At 41.9% G+C, this 21423-nt stretch overlaps 1 protein-coding gene across 18 annotated transcripts in view; it reads left to right on the forward strand.

Moving 5' to 3' along the window:
* Window positions 1-2047: 2047 nt before the first annotated feature.
* Window positions 2048-21423, forward strand: part of magi2 (membrane associated guanylate kinase, WW and PDZ domain containing 2) — a 407390-nt gene continuing 388014 nt past the window's right edge. For 11 of the 18 annotated variants that reach the window (XM_033039820.1, XM_033039821.1, XM_033039826.1 and 8 more), the window contains exon 1: window positions 2057-2965. In XM_033039820.1, the coding sequence (XP_032895711.1) occupies window positions 2668-2965 (298 nt within the window). In that variant the 5' untranslated portion in view covers window positions 2057-2667. Of the gene's footprint in view, window positions 2966-21423 lie in introns of all 18 variants that reach the window. The other 7 variants (XM_033039819.1, XM_033039824.1, XM_033039825.1 and 4 more) reach the window with 2 other exon arrangements.

The raw sequence follows: 21423 nt of genomic DNA on the forward strand, positions 1-21423 counted from the left end.
TACCAACTTATTTATACCCCTTATAAACTTCATAATTATTTTTCAGTGTGAGATGTGTCATTTTCTATAGCTTCCAACTTCAACACAAAATCCATGTCTCTCCGCTGGATAGACTGAAGCTGGCAGTTTAAGAAGGAACATTGAGCTGGCAGCAATCATAATATGATTGAATTTACATTCAGCTTGAAGAAGATTGGGTCCAAGACTAGTATTTAAAAACAAAATTGGGACACCTGTGAGTGCATGAAAGTAGAGCGAGCTAAAGTAAAATTGGCAAATTAGGTGAAATTTCAATATTGCAGATTTTCTGGTCTGTCCCTGGGGTCTTTGATCTCTGTCCCAGCCACTACCAGGACTTTATTTTATATCAAATATATAGTTTACTCATAATAGGCAGGATATACAACTGGTAAATGTATCCTCCTTCATTTATTATACCAACAATTCAATACATTCAGGTACCACAGGATTTAGGAACAGTTTCTTCACCACTGTTATCAGATTCTTGAATGGACCTCTCATATGCTAAGGATGAAATCAAAGTTTTTCACTATATCTCCTTCACACGTGACAATAATAAACCAATACCCCAATGTAACTCATGTTTCCTCCTTAAACAATATACCCATGAAGTGGTTGACAGGCTGGTACACAGGACCCAGATCCTCAACATCCACTGGCACATGACCCTAGACAATTAGTTATTTCCCACAAAGCTGTTGCAGTGGATGCATTAAACTTTAGTGCATTCCTCAGCATGTACTCTTGTACCTTGCAATGTACCAGTTGGCAGTATTCGTTCCTTACACTGGAAGACCGACACGTTTTGGGCAGACTATACACGATGTCTTATTGTTCAATCCCAAACTTCAACTATTTCTGGTGCAGATCCCACGGATCAAACTGATCGGTTATAGGGATTGGAACAATGAACATATAAATTGAATAAAAACTGCAATTAAATTTACTTAGGTAAAACACAAGACAAGCACCGCATAGCATGTCTTTAATATTTCACAAAAATGTACTGTTGATGTAGCTTACTGTTTTCTCCCTAATAACAGTGACATCTGCTGATTGGTATCACCGAAATAAAAGTAGTTCTTTTTCCACAATTTTGAATCCACAACTCAGCCACAATTTTTTGATGTTTATTTCTCAAGTCTTAATCATTCACCTTCTGAGCAAAGGTGAACCATCCCAATTCTTCCACTTCCACCACTGAATTCACAGAACGCTGGTACCGGGACCAGTTTCATCGAAGGTGACTGCAGTGCGCAGGCATTAAGTTGCAGTGATTTCCCCTTTTGAACCATGACAGAAGACCTTTAACAGAGATAGATGCACCTTCATCATATCAGGTGCACTCAATCTGCTGGTGACTGCAGTGTGCAGACATTAAGTTGAACACAATAACTTCCCCTTTTGAGCCGTCACAGAAGATGTCTAATAGAAATGCACCTTGGCTTCATCATATCAGGAACACTCAAAGCGCTTCTGCTGCGTCACTGACAACATCGATGAAGGATAAGAAAGATAGTTGGTGACGATTTAAATAATTGAAGAGCCGCCATTGACGCTTTATTTATTAAATAGGGGCCTCTTCATTTATGTATGAAGAAGGAAAGACGTGAGGAGAACAGCAACACCAGCCCGTCGTGAGATTGCATTTACTCGCTGCGAGTTGCGGCGCGGGCGGTGGAATGGCGCGGTGACGCGGCCGGCTCGTGCCTTTCTTCCCACCAGCTCCTCAACCGCCGTGCGCGAGGCTGCGCGTGCCCGCCCGCCCTCCTCCTCAATCGCCTTGCGCATGCATGCCCGCCCGCCCCCTCCTCAATCGCCCTGCGCGTGCCCGCCCGCCCCCCTCCTCAATCGCCCTGCGCGTGCCCGCCCGCCCCCCTCCTCAATCGCCTTGCGCGTGCCCGCCCGTCCCCTCCTGAACCGCCGTGCGCGAAGCTGCGCGTGCCCGCTCGTCTCTCGCCCACCAGCTCCCCAACCGCCGTGCGCGAGGCGGCACGTGCGTGCGCGCGCGCGACCCTGGGGCTCGTTGTCGACGATTGGACCGGGGCTGCAGCGCGAGCGCGAATGAAGTTCGAGCAACTTGGAAGCGGATTCAGTTGTCTTGTGTGGATGGGACCGGGAGCGGAGCGAGCCCCCCGGGGATATCCGCGCAACGCACCCCACCCTGCATCCGCACTCCCCCACCGCCGGCCGTCTCCCCAAATCTGCTTGTTTCTTTAAAGCCCACGCATCTTCTTTAAGTCTTGTGTGGGGGGGATTTCGCGATGGAGGAGGAACTCCACCGTCATTACCGCTCGGTGTCAGCTGTTTACTCCGTGAAGGGACAGAAATGCGTGTTCTCCGAGGGCAGCGGCGCTAGGAGAGAAATTGCCGTTATGAGTATGTGTGAGGAGTATGCATTTTAAACCTGGAAATCTGCCACAGGCCTCTGTCTCCCTCACCATTCACTAATCGATTCTTCCATTATGACCATCATTAAAACGGGCTCTATGGATATGTCAAGTAAAGTTGCATTTTCCGCTGTCACCTCCAAGGTTCCGGACTATTCTGACAACTCTGTCGGGCATCTGGTGTAGTTTTTAACCCCCCCAGTGTTGTCTCACGCCCTCTTCTTCAAACCCAAGACTGCAGGTTGCTGCAGCAACGATGTCCAAGGTATTAAAAAAGAAAAGTCACTGGACTAATAAAGTCCACGAAACTCTGATATGTAGAGATAAGGATGGGGAACTTAATTTGGAAATCAAAGGTGGCGCTGAGAATGGTCTGTTCTCCTATCTGGGAGAAATGAAACAAAACAAAATAATCTACCAGGTCGGAAAACTGCATTCTGATGATTTGTTGTTGGAAGTCAATGACAAAGCAGTATCTGGACTCACTATCAGAGATGTATTGGCTGTGATCAAGCATTGTAAGGACCCAATTCGTTTGAAGTGTGTGAAACAAGGTATGCTTATCTTCCAGTAAATAACTGTCAATTTCTTATTTGGAGCCAGTATATGTTTTCCAATGCTATAATATGTAAATAATCTGTTTATCGTAAATAACGCGACGTTATTTAAACTGTGTTTCTCTGATACTAAACCATAACAACAATACTCACAATAGTCAAAAGTGAATTTTATATTATTTGTGGTTGTTAAAAGTATGTTTTGACATAATTTATTGCAAAATAATGCACAGTTAAAATACTGGAAGTTAGAGGGCAAAGTTTTCTTGCCAATAATTAACTGTTTTTCCCATTTTAATTAATTGGTCAAATTGGTTGATAAATCGACAGTACAGTATCGTTGTGTACATGTTGTGCCGAGTGTCCAGTGTGTATGGTAATGTTATGTAATGTTATGTGTGTGCAATGGCAGGCTTTTGGATTATTTGTAATTTTAAACTGAATTTATTAGCTTTGGTTAATAAGTAATAGTTTAGTACCTTTATATTTTCATTAATTACTTATTCAGGGATTCTGGTTATACAAAATACGATTTGCCTCAAAAATCACAGAAATGAATGAATTGTCTATAGTTATGTTGCAGATTGAAATAACCAATAATCATGTTTGTAGGCAATAGTTAGGATGAATACAGTATTTTCCCAGTGGGGAAATCAAGAACTAGAGACCATAGGTTTAACGGAAGAGGAAATATTTAATAGGATTCTGAGAAGCAACTTTTTCACACACGTTGGTGGGTACAATAATACCATTTAAAAGACATTCGGGCAGGTACATGGATAGGAAAACTTGAGAGAGATATGGGCCAAACTCGGGTAAATGGACAAGGTTAGATAGGGCATCTTGGTCGACATTGTTGAGTTGGGTTAAATGGCCTGTTTCTGTGCTGTATAACTTTATGATTCCATTTAATTACATTAATAGTTTCAAAGAAAAGTAGACAATATCGTTAAAAGTAATGTTGACTTGCAAGGTAAGGGAACTTGTAAACACTGGTTCTCTTCATTTTTTTCCAGTATTGTATCCAATATGTGTATATTTATCTATAAAACTAAGTGTTCGAGTTATTGAAAAAAATTGTTAAGCAGAAGAAAACAACAAATTTCTGTATACCAGGTCACTTTTGATCAATGTCAGGGAAACATAATAAACAGAACATTAATTATATTAAGTGGATACCATTTACTTGCAATTTAAAATATATTTGATAAACTATATATTTGATATCTGATGGCTAAGAATTTATAACAGATTTGTTCTTGTGGCTGAGAAATGGTAAAAGGTATGGGTAAAGGCAGTTTCTCAAAACTTATTTGGGTGAATAATGTTTCATGTGAATCTATGTTGGGACTTGTAGTTGTGGCTTGAATTACATTTCATGCATGTAGGACTTGATTATTAAAAATTTTTAATCAATGCAAAATGAAAAAGCAACCCTGAAGGCCAACCTGAAAAATCCATTTTTACTCACTAATAAATCTTGGTGTAATAAATGTCAACCATGCTGAATTTACATTTTCATTCATTTCTATTGTGAGAATGTGAAATGTGACTTTCAAAACTCCCATAAAGACTACCAAGCAATCCCAGATGTAACATACACCATTCAGTGGCGTGATGGTGGTGAAAATAGTTTAAAAAAGTGAATGTGTGGGCAGAAATTGGGCAAAAAGTTAAAGGTGCTATGATTTAAGAATAGAAAATAGAGGTTTTATTACAGGGATAATTAAGGGAAACCCCAAAATAATGTGGTTTTAAATTTCATTATCATCAATTTTGATTTAGTTACGCTGAATGATGGTGCATCCCTATGTGTTTTTAAATAACTCGAAGTGTCTCAATAAACACAAATATAAAACTAATAATATGTTTACAGAGCCCAAAAGTGAAATATTGGATAAATTTGAAACCTACGAAGATGTAAATTCTGATTTAAGATATGTGGCTACGATGAAGGAACAACCATATTTCTGAATTATAATGATGTGTAACTTGGAGCAAAGTTGAAGGTGATAATTTTCTCTATTACCATTTTCCTCTGGATGTAGAATTAGATGTACAGGTAGTTGCTGAAGAAGACAGCAAGCTTCTGCTAATTGCAGAGGGAATTAATGTTGAGGGTGGAAGAAAGACTGGATGGTGTTGAGGGCCATGAGTACAATTGGAGCAACAATGCATTCATACAAGTGAAAAATATTCCTTACTATTGATGTACTTTATAGATTATTAAAAGGGTTTGGTACCAAGCGTTGTTTATGTAGCTAGTCTAATTAATTTTCTGGTCAGTGGTAATACTTAGAATATTGTTCATTGCTGATGATTGTGCGATAAAATATCAAAAGGAAATTGCTTGGCTTAACCTTGATAGAGATCTTTGCCAGAAACTTGGGTGAAATAAATAACACCCATTCTTTCTCTCCAGAGATGCTGCCTATCCCACTGAGTTACTCCAGATTTTGTGTCTATCTAATAGCCATATATTGGGTCAAGTGGAAGAGCTGTCTGCATCTGGACCTGGTGGCAGCAGTCCGGGCTTGCTGGTGGGTCTGGCCGTGGCTTGCCTCTAAGATAGACACAGAATGCTGGAGTAATTCAGTGGGCCAGGCAGCATCTCTAGAGAAAAAGAATAGGTGACATTTCAGGATGGGCAGAGCATAGTTCCTCAGCATGTTATTCAAGGTATTATTGGAGCCATTTGCTTTTGCTGCACCCTACACATCAAGCAATTGCTAGATAACAAGTATAGTGAATTGAATTGGCTGAAGGTCGCCTTTTGTGATGGTGGGGAAATTCAAGAATGCTGAGATGGATTATTCATTGAGCACCGTTGGTTGATTGCAGGTGCTTCTGCTTTGCCTTTTGTCTTTGTTGGTCTATCATCATTTACAATGGTGTGTTCACTGATCTTCCTCTTCCCTTTGGTTATTTGATTGTTTTTCACCATTCATAGCTGCATTTAACAGTAGGGTAGGACTTTGATTTGAGTTGTTCATTACTTAATTAATTTTCCAGAAATTTGCTTCTGCTATTTAATCTGTATGTGGGCTCTGTAATTTCATCAGGTTTGCAATTTATTTTAAAGTACTGCTGGTACTGGTCCTAGCATGATCTTCTAAAATACTAATTGGGCCAAGGTTAGACCACTGCTTGACTAAAAGAGAATGGAATATGCTAGGCCATGAGGTTTCAGATTACTATTAAATAATATTTATTACTTTTTATGGTCCACAGCTGCTTGCTTTTGAGCTATAAATTTATTCTGAATCTATTTAACATTTTAACAAAATCACAGCATGATTGAGGTGCCCTCAGAGTAAGCACGAGTCTTGATCCCTAAGAGCTGTGTTGTCCCTTTATATTCTATTGCCCTGATTAAGCTGTTGTGAGAAAATTGATGAGGACGGGACAAAATAAGCTTTTACCCTTCAAGATGGCAAGGAAACAGGCTAGCACATCATGCAAATTAGAGATGAAAATACAAAATTATGTGTTTTGTTATCGGGACGAAAATTGGATATAGGTTTTGAATAAAGGTTCACTGATCATTTAGGATGGCAGTTGAAATGGGGAAGGAGATAACAAAACCAATTGAACCTTTAAATCTTGCAAACTTGTATGGACAGCAAGTGAGCTTGGGTAAAAATATACTTGTGTTAAATTACTTATTTTGTCTTGTCATGCTCAACAATTTGCTTTCGTGCTACAAAAGTAAGTGACTACACTTGCATCCCATTACAATTTTAAATTGTTATCATTCTTAAGGGATTTTGCCCTCTTAGAAGGGTCATTACAAGGTGGTATTAACATTCGCACACAACTGTTATCTGCCATTATATCTTTTTCACGATATTCCCCTTTACCTTTGGTTCTCTAATTCTTATAGCAGTTAACTGTATCTAACACAGTTTGTCTTTCATTTGCCAGAGTAAACATTCACTTGGTTCACACATAATTATTGCTTTATACACCTTTGCAGTGTTTTGGTTTATTACTGTGATATGTACCAAGATATATTAAAAAGCTTTGTGTGCTATCTAGTCAAATCATACTACACATTTGCAATAGGTAGCGCAATGAGAAAAATACCAGAGTGCAGAATATAGTGCTAAAGCAACAAAGCATTACTGTTACAAAGAAAATTTTCAAAGACCGAATGAGGGAGGTTGGTAGATCAGAACTACACCTATCACAAGTGAGAACCGTTCAGTAGTCCGATAACAGTGGGGAAGAAGCTGTTCCTGAATCTTGCTGTACATGCTTTTAAGCTGAAAAAGATGACGGGTGAAAAAGATCCTTAACTATTTAGGCTGCTTTCCCAAGGCAGCGTGAAGTGCAGATAGAGTCGATGATGGATCTGTATGATGCACAGGGCTACATTCACAACTCTCTGCAATGTCCTGTGCTGTTGTGCAGAGTTGTTGCCAAACCAATCTGTGATGCATCCTGATAGAATGCTTTTGACAGTGCATCAGTTGTAGAAGTTAGTAAGAGTTCTTGGAACCATGCTGAACTTTCTTGGTCTTATGAGGCAGTGGAGCTGGTGTTGTACTTTTGTGGCCATAACTTCAATGTGGTTGGTCCAGGATAAATATCAGTCTGATGATTTTTCAGCATACACATCTAGAACTTTACAAATTTTTATCTCCCATTTTCTTTGGGGGGGGGGGCTTTCTGGAGCGCTGGTATAGGTGTTGTGGCCTGAAGGGACTGGTTTCCAGAGGGCTAGTATGGACATTGTGGGCCGAATGAATTCTTGGGCCGGCGGTTCAGTCACTCAAGCCAGTTGTGCTGGCAGCTTACTCATGACTGGTGGGCTGGCAGCTGACTCACGGCTATTCCTTGAAATTCCCTTTTAAGCAGGGTGCAAGGTCAGATGTCTCGTCTTGTTTGTGTGTGTGTGTGTGATTGAGATGGTATCTATGCCAAAACGGTACACAGTAGCGCTAAATTTTTTTGCGCCACCTTACTTACCTTTGTCCCGCGGTCGTTCCTATTGTTCAGATTGATCTTCAATTTTACAAGTTATTCATAATTTTAAAGTGTAAAAATTCAAGTTTTAGAAGAATTTAACAGCTAAATCCTTGCTGGCCTAGCTTGCAACAAAGTTACATAAAATGTTGCAATCTCGGCACACTCAGTCCTGCCAGGCTTCCATCACTAGCAAGTGCAATGGCAAACTACAATTTTGCTATTGGCTCTGTCTCACGGTGCGAGTCCACCCACGAGTGGTGCCGAGTTTAAAACAAATCAAACTCATGGTAATCACGTAGAATTAACGTAGCGGGAACGTCGGAACTCGTAATGCTAACGGCAGGTACTCGGGAAACTTGTTAACTCGTGAAAATCTTTCAACATGATGAAAGATTTCCACGAGTCAAATTTACTCTTGAAGTAAAAATGTTAAACCTTTAAACTCATTGTAAGAACGTAGTAGCCCATGAGTTTACCGTAGTGATTCGTGCGTCTACCGTGGGCACTCTTTAACTCAGCGGGACAGGCAGCATCTCTGGAGAAAAGGAATGGGTGATGGGATGACGTTTCCACAATTCTGCTGAGTCTTTGTGTTACTCCAGCACTGTGTGTTCATTTTTTGTCAACCAGCATCTGCCCTTGTGTATGATATTATTCGTATCTGTGGCAGTTGATTGTCGCTCCCTTCAGTTTGTGAATTTTGAATAAGGTGAAATGAGCAGCCCCTGTGCAGTTGGGGACTATGGTGAGTGCTGGAATATGGGGAAATGGGTGAGTGGTCAAATGTTGCGTTGGGGGAATGGGTGAGTGGTGGAATGTTGCGTTGGGGAACGGGTTACGTTGGGGATCAGGCCTCCCATGTGACAGGGACCCAATGGGTCCCAGTTGGTCTAGTATCCATATATATCCATATACTTTTGGAGGAGGTACACAAAAAAGCTGGAGAAACTCAGCGGGTGCAGCAGTATCTATGGAGCGAAGGAAATAGGCAACGTTTCGGGCCGAAACCCTTCAGACGGGTTTCTTCAGCCTGAAGAAGGGTTTCGGCCCGAAACGTTGCCTATTTCCTTCGCTCCATAGATGCTGCTGCACCCGCTGAGTTTCTCCAGCTTTTTTGTGTACCTTCGATTTTCCAGCATCTGCAGTTCCTTCTTAAATACTTTTGGAGGAGGACTGGCCAAATTTTGTGCCTTCCACCACAGTGATGAATGCTGTGGTGGATGTTTGTGTTACATTTTTAGTGTGTTTGTGTTCTTTATCATTGTACCGCTGCTGACAAATTCATTTCACTTGCACTTTATGTGCAATGTTACGAATAAAACCGTATTGTATTGTATTGTATTTAAAACTCTGTGGGTGTGTGTCATTTTGCCTTTGAAACGTATTTCCTCGAAAACCAGGCGCAAAAATGCGGAGATGTTTACATATCTCGGTAGGGATTTAACTTATGATTTCAGAAATCCATTCCTCTCTAGATTTGGTCAATTATTCCCCCAGATTTTGAATAAAATTGTTAACAAAACATCAAAAAATTAAAAAATCACACTGCTGCATGAGTCAGTGCCACCTCACAGATGTCCAATCACAATGGATCTCATTTACGTATGATATGACATCACAATGGGACAGGGGTGGGAGATTGGAACCTTCACGTGGTCCCACTAAAATCAAACTGCTGCATAAGTCACAGTGCCATCTCACACCACTGCTGCCCAGCTGCTGACGTTACAATAACAATTAAATTTTTACATCTTCTGGTAGAAATTTCCTTATGATTTCAAAAATCCAATCCTCTATACATTTGGTCAATTATTTTCCGAGATATTTACTAAAATTTATAACCAAACTGACATTTTTTAAAAATATTAAGTTTGCCCAGCTGCTGACCTCACAATGCCTTTGCACCTGGCCCAGCCTTCCTGCTGGCCCTGCCCAGCCCTGCCCCCCCCCCCCCCCAGCCTGCCTGTTGGACCCGCCCGGCCCCGCTCCCCCAGCCTGCCAGGTTATTGATTCCATTGTTTTTCATTGAATTGAATTGAATTATTTATCACTTAACATCACTAATTCTTAACATCAACTTTTAATTTCAAAGACAGTAAAAAAAATTAAACCCACAACACCCATACTGGTGCTGGTGTTCCAGAACCTTACAATTGGGCCGGCATGTGTGTTCACCAAGTTCATTTAAAAAACCAAGTCTGCAATTTATCCCATCAGATAAAGCATAAAAAAAAGTTTACTTTTACACCTAATTCACTTTCATATCTCAAGTGTTTAAAAAGTTATGGCCATTTTCATACTGGGAAATGAGCATCTTGTTCCCTATTGATTTTCTATGGATATAACAAAAAAGCTGTGATCGTGAACAGTCAAAAGCCCATAACTTTCTTAAAAATTAAGAGAACTGAATGAAATTTTCAGTTATCATAGATTGAAGCATTCTGAAACAAATATAAAATAATCTTACTTGGATGACCTGAAATTAAAGCATATTTTTAGTTAGTTACCTAATTGTAGCTAATTTCAGACTTCAATTACTAGATCTAAACATCTATCCGTTTCTTAATAAATGATTAACATTTTTAAATAGCCTAAATGTCCAAATAATATTCACAAATAATTCACAATAAAACATGATTTTTAAATCTAATTTACATTAATTTATAGACCAAATGGAAGTAATTTAGTGTTCAATTGCTGTAAATAAATGCCCATTTAAATCAGCTTTCCAGTGGGTTCCTGTGAACGCGCTGGTTTAGAACGTTCACATTGCGGTAGATTTGTGCCCCCAAATGCCCAGAAAAATACTGCGGGATATAATGGGCCCAAAATGAGCTACTCGCAATATTAAACTTTGTATAAAGGGATCTTTAGAAGCCCTTTTTAATGTAAAAATATACAGCATACCTTCAAATATTTGCTTTATGAGACCCTGCGGTTGCTGGTGGTCGCGGGTTTAGAGATTGATTTTTAAACTACTATAACTATTTTACGAGGCCTTTAAAACTAATAATAGCTTTTGCGACGGGGTCTTTCAGCGATTTTTCGTTAATAATTAACTAGGCTGAACATCTTCGATTTGAACAGCCTAGAGAAAATCGCGTTTTAAACCCGCCCCCTCTAAACGGCGCCAAAATCGCGCACACCCGCAGCGACAGATTTTCAGCGACGCTTCAGGTAGGCTTTGCAACATACCTACCAATTGCTGGCAGTTACAGCTTTGGCATCTCATTTGCAACAATGTTGTAATCAGAGAACACAGTCCTGGCAGAGTCAGGCTGAACAGGAGGGGGAGGGGGCAGAGTGAGGCTGAACAGGAGGGAGAGGGAGTGCTGGGGAAGGCAAAGGAAGTGAAATTGGATTTTTTTTTAAAGTACTGCCAGCAAGTGCTAGCATTTTTTTTTAAAGTTTAAAAATAGGGAGGATATGGGGCTATAGGTGAGTGGTGGAATATTGCGTTGGGGGAAAGTGTTGCGTTGGGGGAACGGGTGAGTGGTGGAATCCTACGTTGGGGAACGGGTTGCATTGGGGGACCAGGCCTACCGTGGGGGCTATGGGTGAGTGGTGGAATATTGCGTTGGGGGGAACGGGTTGCATTGGGGGAACGGGTGAGTGGTGGAATATTGCCTTGGGGAAATGGGTTGCGTTGAGGGACTAGACCTCCCGTGTGACAGGGACCCAACGGGTCCCACTTGTATATATTACTAAAACTCTCACCTTGTTTGTTTCTGTGTCTGCGTGTGAGGCGTGAGGGCTATTTTCCTGATATTACTACAAAACGGTACAGGATAGCGCTACAATTTTTGCCCCACCTTACTCATAATTGTCCTGTTGTGTGGTGTATCAAGTTTTGTTCAGATTGATATTATATTTTACAAGTTATTCACATTTTCAACTTTACAAAACCCCACTTTGAGAAAAATCACTTGAAGCTGCAGTGGTAGTTACAGCTTTGATGTCACAATGGGATCTCATTTACATAAACTGCCTGTCAGCAGTGCTCCACCCGACAATGACATCACAATGGGATTTAATTTACATTAAAGAAAGGGCAGCAGTGGGGGAGAGGACGAGGAGAGGATTGTTGTTTAATGTTATTTAAGCAGATAGAGGGAGAGGAGGGAGTAGGGAGGGGAGAGGGGTTATGGAGGGATGGAGTGATGGAGTGATTGCGGGTAGGGTAAAAGAGATGGAGGGAAAGGGGATTGAAGAGGGGGAGGTAGTGTTGGGGGATGAGGGGAAATGAGGAACGCCTGTGCAGTTGGGGGCTATGGGTGAGTGGTGGAATATTGCGCTGGGGGAACGGGTTGCTTTGATGGAACGAGTGAGTGGTGGAAACGGGTTGTGTTGGAATGGGTGAGTGGTGGAATATTGCGTTGGGGGAACGGGGCCCAACGGTCAGGGTGTAGGGAGGGGAGATAGTTAGATCCAGAAAAGAGTTGTTCCAGGCTCCTGTTGTTTTCTGAAACCCAATGGATTAGGTGATTCTCAATTCAAAGAAACAAATACGTTTGCTCAAATTTTAATATTGTCATACTTGGATGAATTTCAGTCTTTAAATATCCAGGAGTGTACTGCTGCTTCCCATCTTACTCAAAATCTTCATGAATCTCATCTGGTACTTCCAATCTTTGTGCATAGTGTAACCTATTTATGCTTTATGCATTTAATTCACAAGATATAGATGACCCAGATTTTTCTGCAATGATGAGATCCACGATACATACCAGAAATCCTGCACAATACTAGTGATCATATACTTCACTGTGCGATATATTGCTGTGAACATTGCATCAAAGTGGAAGTGGTGCAACTAGTGACATTGAACAACAATATAAACCTATTGTCAGGGTTGTCCTAATACATTTTCTGCCAATTTCACTTGTAACACTGGTTATTAAAATAGATCAAACACGGTGACCAAAATCCTGTTTAAAAAAAAAAAAAAAAACAGAAGTAAATTAAACTGTCCGATTTCTAAAAAGTATAGAGTTTTAATTTATTAACTGGTGAGAGGCATGATGGCAGTAATAAGTATGAGGTACCATCTTAAACTTTATGTTAAGCTTCATGTTCTTAATGTTCAACCTTGCTGATAGTGGGACGTTAAGGGTGCATGGAATATAGGAATGCTAAGTGTTTTGTTCATGAATTCATGATTGTGGCTGAAGAATTGACAAATGTAAAACATCATTTATTTTGTGGAAATGTATGAATTACCCCCAGAATTTATTTTAATACAAAGGAATATACAGAATCAATAATTTTTAAAAGCAGTTGAGAATCTATCAAACAGTAGATTGTAAAAGGGGCTGTACTTGATGAAACTGGTTGCTGCAATCTCCTGGGGTTTCCTTGATTGCCTTCGAGAGTTGGAGATGTTAATTCCAAGAGAATTTATTGCAAGCTAGCTTGACATTTTTAAAGCTCTTTCTCCTATTTGATGTAATTGTGTAGCTAGCAGGTTATGGCACATATGGGTCATGCTTTGTTTGATTTGGATAGGCTATGCGGCCCTGTGATATTTTTTGCCCCAAATGTTTGTTGATTATTTACAGAGGTATGCTATAACATTGACCAGAAGTGAGATCCTTTGCCTCATTTGCCACTTTTAATTTTTACTTGTTTCTTGATATTTTTCATTTTATGTTCATTGGATTAACTGGTTGATATTACATTATTATCTGTACACACTTTTGGATCTTGTATGTTATGATCATGTTCATACAAGGTGTACTAAGCCAATTTTGTGATCTATTTAAAAACAGTACTGAATTTCTTTGCTTTCCCAGAACATGTCAGTGTTTGTTTTTTATTCAATTTTTGAGATAAGGGTATTGTTAGCAAAGCCAACTTTTATTGCTATCCTGAATTACCACCATCTTGAACTATTAGTTTTTATTTTGTAAAGGTATACCCACATTGCATTTGGGTTGGGAATACTTAAATTTAGACGAATGGTGACGTAGATGCATTTCTAAGTAAAAATGGTGTGCTACTTTTAGGGGAATATTCAAGCTCTGATGTTCCCAAGTGACAAGTCCCCCTTTTTTTTTTGTGTTAGCATTTGTGGGCGTGGGAGGTGCCAGGATAGTGGCTGCAGTGCTATTTGTAAATGATAAATGCCACAGAATGGTATATGTTGGCAGATGGTATACCAATTAAGTGAGGTACTTTAGCCTGGATGATGTTGAGCTTCTTGCTTGTGGTTGGAGCTGTACTGATCCAACCTTCCAGGGTTTACATGTTTCAGATGTGATGAAGAGGGATGTAAAAGACGTGGGAAGTTGCATTAGTGTGGAGAATGTCACGACTGCTTAGACAGGATATCTTGGAGACCTCATCGAATGAGACCTTGTGGATAGAATTCAGGAATAAAAAAGGTTTGTTCATTATGATGGAATTATACGAGAGGCTTCCTAATAGCCACAAGTTCAACTTGTTTAGTTCCAGCGGCTCAGATGGAGGAAAATTTGTTTGGTGCATCCAGATGAGTTTCTTAAAACAGTATGTAGATGGTTCTACTAGAGAAGAGGACAACCTAGAAAAAATGGCATAATTCTTCAGGTTTTCCAGATATTTATGGATAAAACTGGTCCTTGGGTACGTGTAAAATCCAAGGAAGGGTAATTACAATAGTGTTACCAAAGAACGAGGCATATTGATACCACTTAACCAGCTGGGTATCTCAAGCATATTGCTTACTGCTCTGGATTCCAGCAACTGTAGTCTCTAGTGTCAGCCAAGTTGCTTCATCGTTCTTTACTGTCCTTAATATGCTGTATTTGTCTCGAAAGCTTGTAGTAAATTAATCCAGCTGAGTAAATAGCTTCTTGAAATATTTGGAATGTTTTCCTCCATTAAAAATGTGCTACTTAGATGCAGGTGCTTGTTGTATCTAGATGTGGCAGTGCAAAACAATGCTTGTGAGAAAAAGTGCATAAAATTGTTTCTGCATTTCGGAAATCAAGTAATGAGTCCTTTTTTATAAAATCAGAATACAATTAATATTTTATTGATTGCTTCTACCACCTAAATTGATCATTTATATATACATAATAATCACAGACGCAGACACAACGTTTAGTTCAATGTGATTGCCGGGCACTCACTTGATCCATTAACCTAAAGTGCTGTCATCATGTTTCTTAGTGAGCGTCTGGTAAGGAAGTTCTTCTTTAGGGTGCAAATTGTACGTTTATACATGATGCAAAGGAAATTTTAAGGATCTAATCAGAAATGAAATTATTTAACTAAATTTGAGTTGAAGAAATATGCATTTTATATAGAGAAACGGAGAAACAACAAACTGCAGATGCTGGTTGACACAAAAGGACACTGGAGTAACTCAGTGGGCCAGGCAGCATCTCTGGAGAACATGTATAGCTGACGTTTCGGATCAAGACCCTTCTTCAGACGACTACTTCCGAGAAATCACCTTCCGTAATCTAAAATCCATTGATCCCCACCATCTCTCTGACCTGCTCTCCACCACTCTCCCCCTGGACTCAACCCCCATCTCACCTGATGATCTCACAAACCATCTCAACTACACCTTGTCTACCTCCCTTAACACTATGGCCCCCCTCAAAACAAGAACCGTAACTTTCAACACATCTTCACCCTGGTACACACCTGCACTTCGTAAACTGAAATAGACTGGTCGCCAACTCGAACGACTCACAAAGAAATCATCTCTCACAGTCCACCTTGAAGCTTACAAACTCCACCTCACTGACTACAAAGATGCCCTCATTGCTGCAAAATCTGCCTACCTCTCCTCCATATTCACCGATCCCTGCCTAAACCACAGAACCCTCTTCTCCACAGTGGGCAACCTCCTCAAGCCTCGAGCCAACACTCTCCCTACCTCTACTCCGGAATCTTTGCAACTCATTCCTCCACTTTTTCGCTGATAAAATCAGCACCATCTATCAATTTTTATCCCCTGTACCCGACTCCCCAGCATCTACTCCACCACCTACCAAGGCCCCTCCTTTCAACATCTCCACTGACCTCCTTACCCCTCCTCCACACTGCTTCCTCTCCCAGTTTGACCTGGTCACCCCTATTGAAATCTCCAAACACATCAGCTCTTCCAAACCCACTACCTGCTCCCTCGACCCTCTCCCCACTCCCCTGCTGAAGTCCTGCCTCCCCGTTCTCTGCCCCTACCTCACTAATCTCTTCAACTCCTCATTGTCCCAAGGAATTGTCCCCTCCACTTTCAAAACTGCTGCTGTTACACCAATCTTAAAGAAACCTGGTCTTGATCCCTCCTCTCTCATTAACTACCGCCCAATCTCAAACCTCCCCTTTCTTTCAAAAACCCTGGAGCGTATCGTTGCGTCGCAACTTCATTCCCACCTCCTTGCGTATAACCTACTTGAACCCCTCCAATCTGGCTTTCGCCCCCTCCATAGCACAGAAACTGCTCTCCTCAAAGTCCTCAACGACCTCCTCACCTCTGCTGACACTAGTTCCCTCAACATCCTCATCCTCCTCGACCTGAGCGCAGCCTTCGGTACAGTGAACCATAACATCCTGCTCACCAGACTCAAAGACCTCGGCATTGAAGGCTCTGCACTCAGCTGGCTCCGTTCCTACCTTTCCAACAGATCCCACTTCATCTCTCTCCACAACCACACCTCTGCTACAGCCACAGTCACTCAAGGCGTTCCCCAAGGCTCCGTACTCTGCCCCCTCCTCTTCATCATCTACATCCTCCCCCTTGGTCAGATACTCCGCCACTTCAACCTGGACTTCCACTGTTACGCTGATGACACCCAGATCTACCTCGGCACCAAATTCCCCCACAACCCCCCCCCTCTCCCATATCAACTCCTGTTTGTCAGCTATAAAAACCTGGATGCAACATAATTTCCTCAAACTCAACAGCGATAAGACAGAATTCCTCCTCATAGGCTCCAATGCCACACTCAGCAAAATCAATAACCCCACTCTCACCATCGACGGCACCACTGTCTCCCCATCTCCCCAGGCCCGCAACCTTGGCGTGATCTTTGATTCCACCCTCCCTTGAGCCTCACATCCGCCATGTCATTAAAACCTCCTTCTTTCATCTCCGCAACATCGCCAAACTCAGACCCTCTCTCACACCTCCCGCTGCTGAAAGACTCATCCATGCCTTCATTTCCTCCCGACTGGACTACTGCAACTCACTTCTCCTTGGCATCAGCTCCACCTACATCAACCGACTCCAACTGGTCCAGAACGCAGCCGCCCGACTCATTACACACACCAAATCCTGGCATCACATCACTCCAGTCCTCAAACAACTTCACTGGCTTCCCATCTCCCACCGGATCAACTACAAAATCCTGATCCACACCTACAAAACCCTCCACCATCTGGCCCCCCCCATATCTCACTGACCTCCTCTCCCCCTACCAACCCTCACGGTCCCTCAGATCCACATCAGCCGGTCTCCTCCATCCACAAGTCCAACCTCCGCAGTTTTGGGGACAGAGCCTTCTCCAGGGCAGCTCCCAGGCTCTGGAACTCCCTCCCCCAACTGATCCGCAATTCTGTGTCCCTCACCATCTTCCAGTCCCGCCTCAAGACCCATCTCTTCACCTCTGCCTATCCTTAGCCCCACGTCCCCCTCCCTTTTCATCTGTGCATTAATTGCCTCATATTGTGTTTTGTATTGAATTCTGTCTTTACTTTGTGTACTAGTCATGTCTCTACTATTTATTTCATTCCCCTTACATGTTTTTCCTCTACCTGCTAAATTTTTGTAAGGTGTCCTTGAGACTCTTGAAAGGCGCCCATAAATAAAATGTATTATTATTATTATTATTACTTAATTTTAAATATTAAGGCTCAAGCTTTGCAAACAAATTTTCAGATTTGTGCTACCAAATACAAAATTAAATGCAGTAAACTATTTTAATGGACCTCTTTATAACGGATTTCAGTTATAGCGGACGAACCCCTGACTTGCACCGCCTGCCCTGCCGCTTAGAGCAGGCTTCCAAGGACCCCCACCCATTCGCAAGATGCACCAGCAAGTCTTTCCCTCACCGCACGGTCTGGCTGTTGTTGCGGCTCACATTGTAACCCTTGGGAACAGCTCTTTTTTCAAGCCGCCACCACCTATAGGACGTGGTTGGCACCTTTGGGCTCCCTACCCTCTCACCAGTTGCCACTTCTTCCTTCACTTTGTCCACTCAACCACCACTTCCCCCTTCTCCTGTAGTTTTGACCACTCGGCCTCTTTCCTTCTTCCCCTCTGCCACCACTACCTCCCCCTCCTTCTCTTCCCCCCATCGCCGGCATACTCCACCTTGGAAGCGGCATCAAGTGAGAGGGGAGAGAGCCCTAAAGTGATGGAGCGCTTTTTGTTGTTGCCAGCGGCCTGCAGAAAGAGCTGATGGCCAAGGGGCTACAGTGTGAGCTGCGTCAACCGGTGTGGAAGGGTTCGTCGGTACAGACCAGTGGCATCGGTTCCTAGTTTTAAGGTGAAACAACACAAAGTGCTAGAGTAACTCTGCAGACTGAATCAGTCTAAAGAAGGGTCTTGACGTCACCCCTCATGTTCTCCTGCGATGCAGCCTGACTCGCTGAGCTACTCCAGCACTTTGTGCCCTTTTGTGTATTAATCATCTGCAGATTTTTTGTTTCAACAACATACAATGATAATACCTTCCTCTGGATAGTCTGTTATAACGAGTGTTTACCGTACTGAGTATTTCACCTACGGGTATTTGAGTAAAATAAATCCGGAATTGTAATATAATGTTTAGATTTTTAAATACTGACATTTTTTTTAATTATTTCTCTTAAGATGTACCCAGTATTGCCACTAAACCTATCCATCTCAACTTGCCCTGAAGTATTTGTGTGCACTAAAAGAGAAATGCGGGTGTTGGTTTCTCGTTGAAAGATAGAAGTGACCTACTTACTTATTTCTGACATTTAGATAGATTTTGGAGTTCTTTTTCTGGTACCTGTACTGGTTTATCTTGGCGAATCTTCACATAGAAACATAGAAATTTAGAAATTAGGTGCAGGAGTAGGCCATTCGGCCCTTCGAGCCTGCACCGCCATTCAATATGATCATGGCTGATCATCCAACTCAGTATCCCGTACCTGCCTTCTCTCCATACCCTCTGATCCCCTTAGCCACAAGGGCCACATCTAACTCCCTCTTAAATATAGCCAATGAACTGGCCTCGACTACCCTCTGTGGCAGGGAGTTCCAGAGATTCACCACTCTCTGTGTGAAAGAAGTTCTTCTCATCTCGGTTTTAAAGGATTTCCCCCTTATCCTTAAGCTGTGACCCCTTGTCCTGGACTTCCCCAACATCGGGAGCAATCTTCCTGCATCTAGCCTGTCCAACCCCTTAAGAATTTTATAAGTTTCTATAAGATCCCCTCTCAATCTCCTAAATTCTAGAGAGTATAAACCAAGTCTATCCAGTCTTTCTTCATAAGACAGTCCTGACATCCCAGGAATCAGTCTGGTGAACCTTCTCTGCACTCCCTCTATGGCAATAATGTCCTTCCTCAGATTTGGAGACCAAAACTGTACGCAATACTCCAGGTGTGGTCTCACCAAGACCCTGTACAACTGCAGTAGAACCTCCCTGCTCCTATACTCAAATCCTTTTGCTATGAAAGCTAACATACCATTCGCTTTCTTCACTGCCTGCTGCACCTGCATGCCCACTTTCAATGACTGGTGTACCATGACACCCAGGTCTCGCTGCATCTCCCCTTTTCCTAGTCGGCCACCATTTAGATAATAGTCTGCTTTCCTGTTTTTGCCACCAAAATGGATAACCTCACATTTATCCACATTATACTGCATCTGCCAAACATTTGCCCACTCACCCAGCCTATCCAAGTCACCTTGCAGTCTCCTAGCATCCTCCTCACAGCTAACACCGCCCCCCAGCTTAGTGTCATCCGCAAACTTGGAGATATTGCCTTCAATTCCCTCATCCAGATCATTAATATATATTGTAAATAGCTGGGGTCCCAGCACTGAGCCTTGCGGTACCCCACTAGTCACTGCCTGCCATTGTGAAAAGGACCCGTTTACTCCTACTCTTTGCTTCCTGTTTGCCAGCCAGTTCTCTATCCACATCAATACTGAACCCCCAATGCCGTGTGCTTTAAGTTTGTATACTAATCTCTTATGTGGGACCTTGTCGAAAGCCTTCTGGAAGTCCAGATACACCACATCCACTGGTTCTCCCCTATCCACGCTACTAGTTACATCCTCGAAGAATTCTATAAGATTCGTCAGACATGATTTACCTTTTGTAAATCCATGCTGACTTTGTCCAATGATTTCACCACTTTCCAAATGTGCTGCTATCACATCTTTAATAACTGACTCTAGCAGTTTCCCCACTACCGATGTTAGACTAACTGGTCTGTAATTCCCCGTTTTCTCTCTCCCGCCCTTCTTAAAAAGTGGGGTTACGTTTGCTACCCGCCAATCCTCAGGAACTACTCCAGAATCTAAAGAGTTTTGAAAGATTATTACTAATGCATCCACTATTTCTGGAGCTACTTCCTTAAGTACTCTGGGATGCAGCCTATCTGGCCCTGGGGATTTATCGGCCTTTAATCCATTCAATTTACCCAACACCACTTCCCGGCTAACCTGGATTTCACTCAATTCCTCCAACTCCTTTGACCCGCGGTCCCCCGCTATTTCCGGCAGATTATTTATGTCTTCCTTAGTGAAGACGGAACCAAAGTAGTTATTCAATTGGTCCGCCATATCCTTGTTCCCCATGATCAACTCACCTGTTTCTGACTGCAAGGGACCTACATTTGTTTTAACTAATCTCTTTCTTTTCACATATCTATAAAAACTTTTGCAGTCAGTTTTTATGTTCCCTGCCAGTTTTCTTTCATAATCTATTTTTCCTTTCGTAATTAAGCCCTTTGTCCTCCTCTGCTGGTCTCTGAATTTCTCCCAGTCCTCCGGTATGCTGCTTTTTCTGGCTAATTTGTACGCATCATCCTTCGCTTTGATACTATCCCTGATTTCCCTTGTTATCCACGGATGCACTACCTTCCCTGAATTATTCTTTTGCCAAACTGGGATGAACAATTTTTGTAGTTCATCCATGCAGTCTTTAAATGTCTTCCATTGTGATGTTGAGTTAACTGCTTTCATTGCAGACTCACAAATTATGTTCTCAGCCCAACTTGATTAACATTGTACAAATAGAGTTAAAAATGTTTGCACAAATGCTGTGGCTAACCTGTCCATTGGGGATGAGATAATGCTAATCTTTTTACTTACAGATTTCCATGGGTAGAAAATACTATGGCCTACCATGAAGATTCCCTCAGCCCGATATGTTTCATATATTCCCGATATTACTTACAGAGAATTTTGAGGAAAAACATATTTTATGAATAAAGTAACAACTTCTTGTTTTCCTTCTTAATAGTTAATGTCAGCCATCTCTATATTCACTGTAAGTATTACTGCT

The sequence above is a fragment of the Amblyraja radiata genome, chromosome 21, assembly GCF_010909765.2.
Source record: "Amblyraja radiata isolate CabotCenter1 chromosome 21, sAmbRad1.1.pri, whole genome shotgun sequence".
Taxonomy (NCBI): Eukaryota; Metazoa; Chordata; class Chondrichthyes; order Rajiformes; family Rajidae; genus Amblyraja; species Amblyraja radiata.